The sequence below is a fragment of the Eimeria tenella genome, genomic scaffold (genome assembly GCF_000499545.2).
Source record: "Eimeria tenella Houghton genomic scaffold, Eth_scaff2151, whole genome shotgun sequence".
In the NCBI taxonomy this organism is placed as follows: Eukaryota; Apicomplexa; class Conoidasida; order Eucoccidiorida; family Eimeriidae; genus Eimeria; species Eimeria tenella.
This window is the reverse complement of record NW_013542002.1, coordinates 1,765-2,073: the sequence shown is the minus strand read 5'-3', so window position 1 is coordinate 2,073 and position 309 is coordinate 1,765. Positions and strand designations below refer to the sequence as shown.

Genomic DNA, 309 nt, shown 5'->3' with positions numbered 1-309 from the left:
TGCTGCAGCAGCTGCTGCAGCTGCTGCAGCTGCTGCAGCAGCGGAGGAGGGCCCCGCCGCGGGCCTCTGTCTCGAGCAGTGGGTCCTCAGCTTCCACCCCCTCTCCTCCCCCGAGCTGCACTCCAAGTTCGAACTCCGAAAACTCTGCACTGCCCTCAAGGGGCTGCTCGCTGCTCTTCACTTCCTGCCCGCCCACTCCGCCCTGCTGGCCCTCGCCGCTGCGAGGGCCCGGCCCGGCCCTTTGCTGCAGCCCGGGCCTTGCGTCGAAGCTGCAGTCAGCGCCAGATGGACGGGCAAAGCAGCAGCAGC

General features: G+C 69.3%; 1 protein-coding gene across 1 annotated transcript in view; it reads left to right on the top strand.

Moving 5' to 3' along the window:
• Positions 1-90: 90 nt before the first annotated feature.
• The window catches only part of ETH_00041585 (uncharacterized protein), a gene marked incomplete at both ends in the record, with an annotated part of 1,372 nt that continues 1,153 nt past the window's right edge, over positions 91-309 (top strand). The window contains one exon of the mRNA XM_013374584.1: positions 91-309. Coding sequence (XP_013230038.1) covers positions 91-309 — 219 coding nt within the window.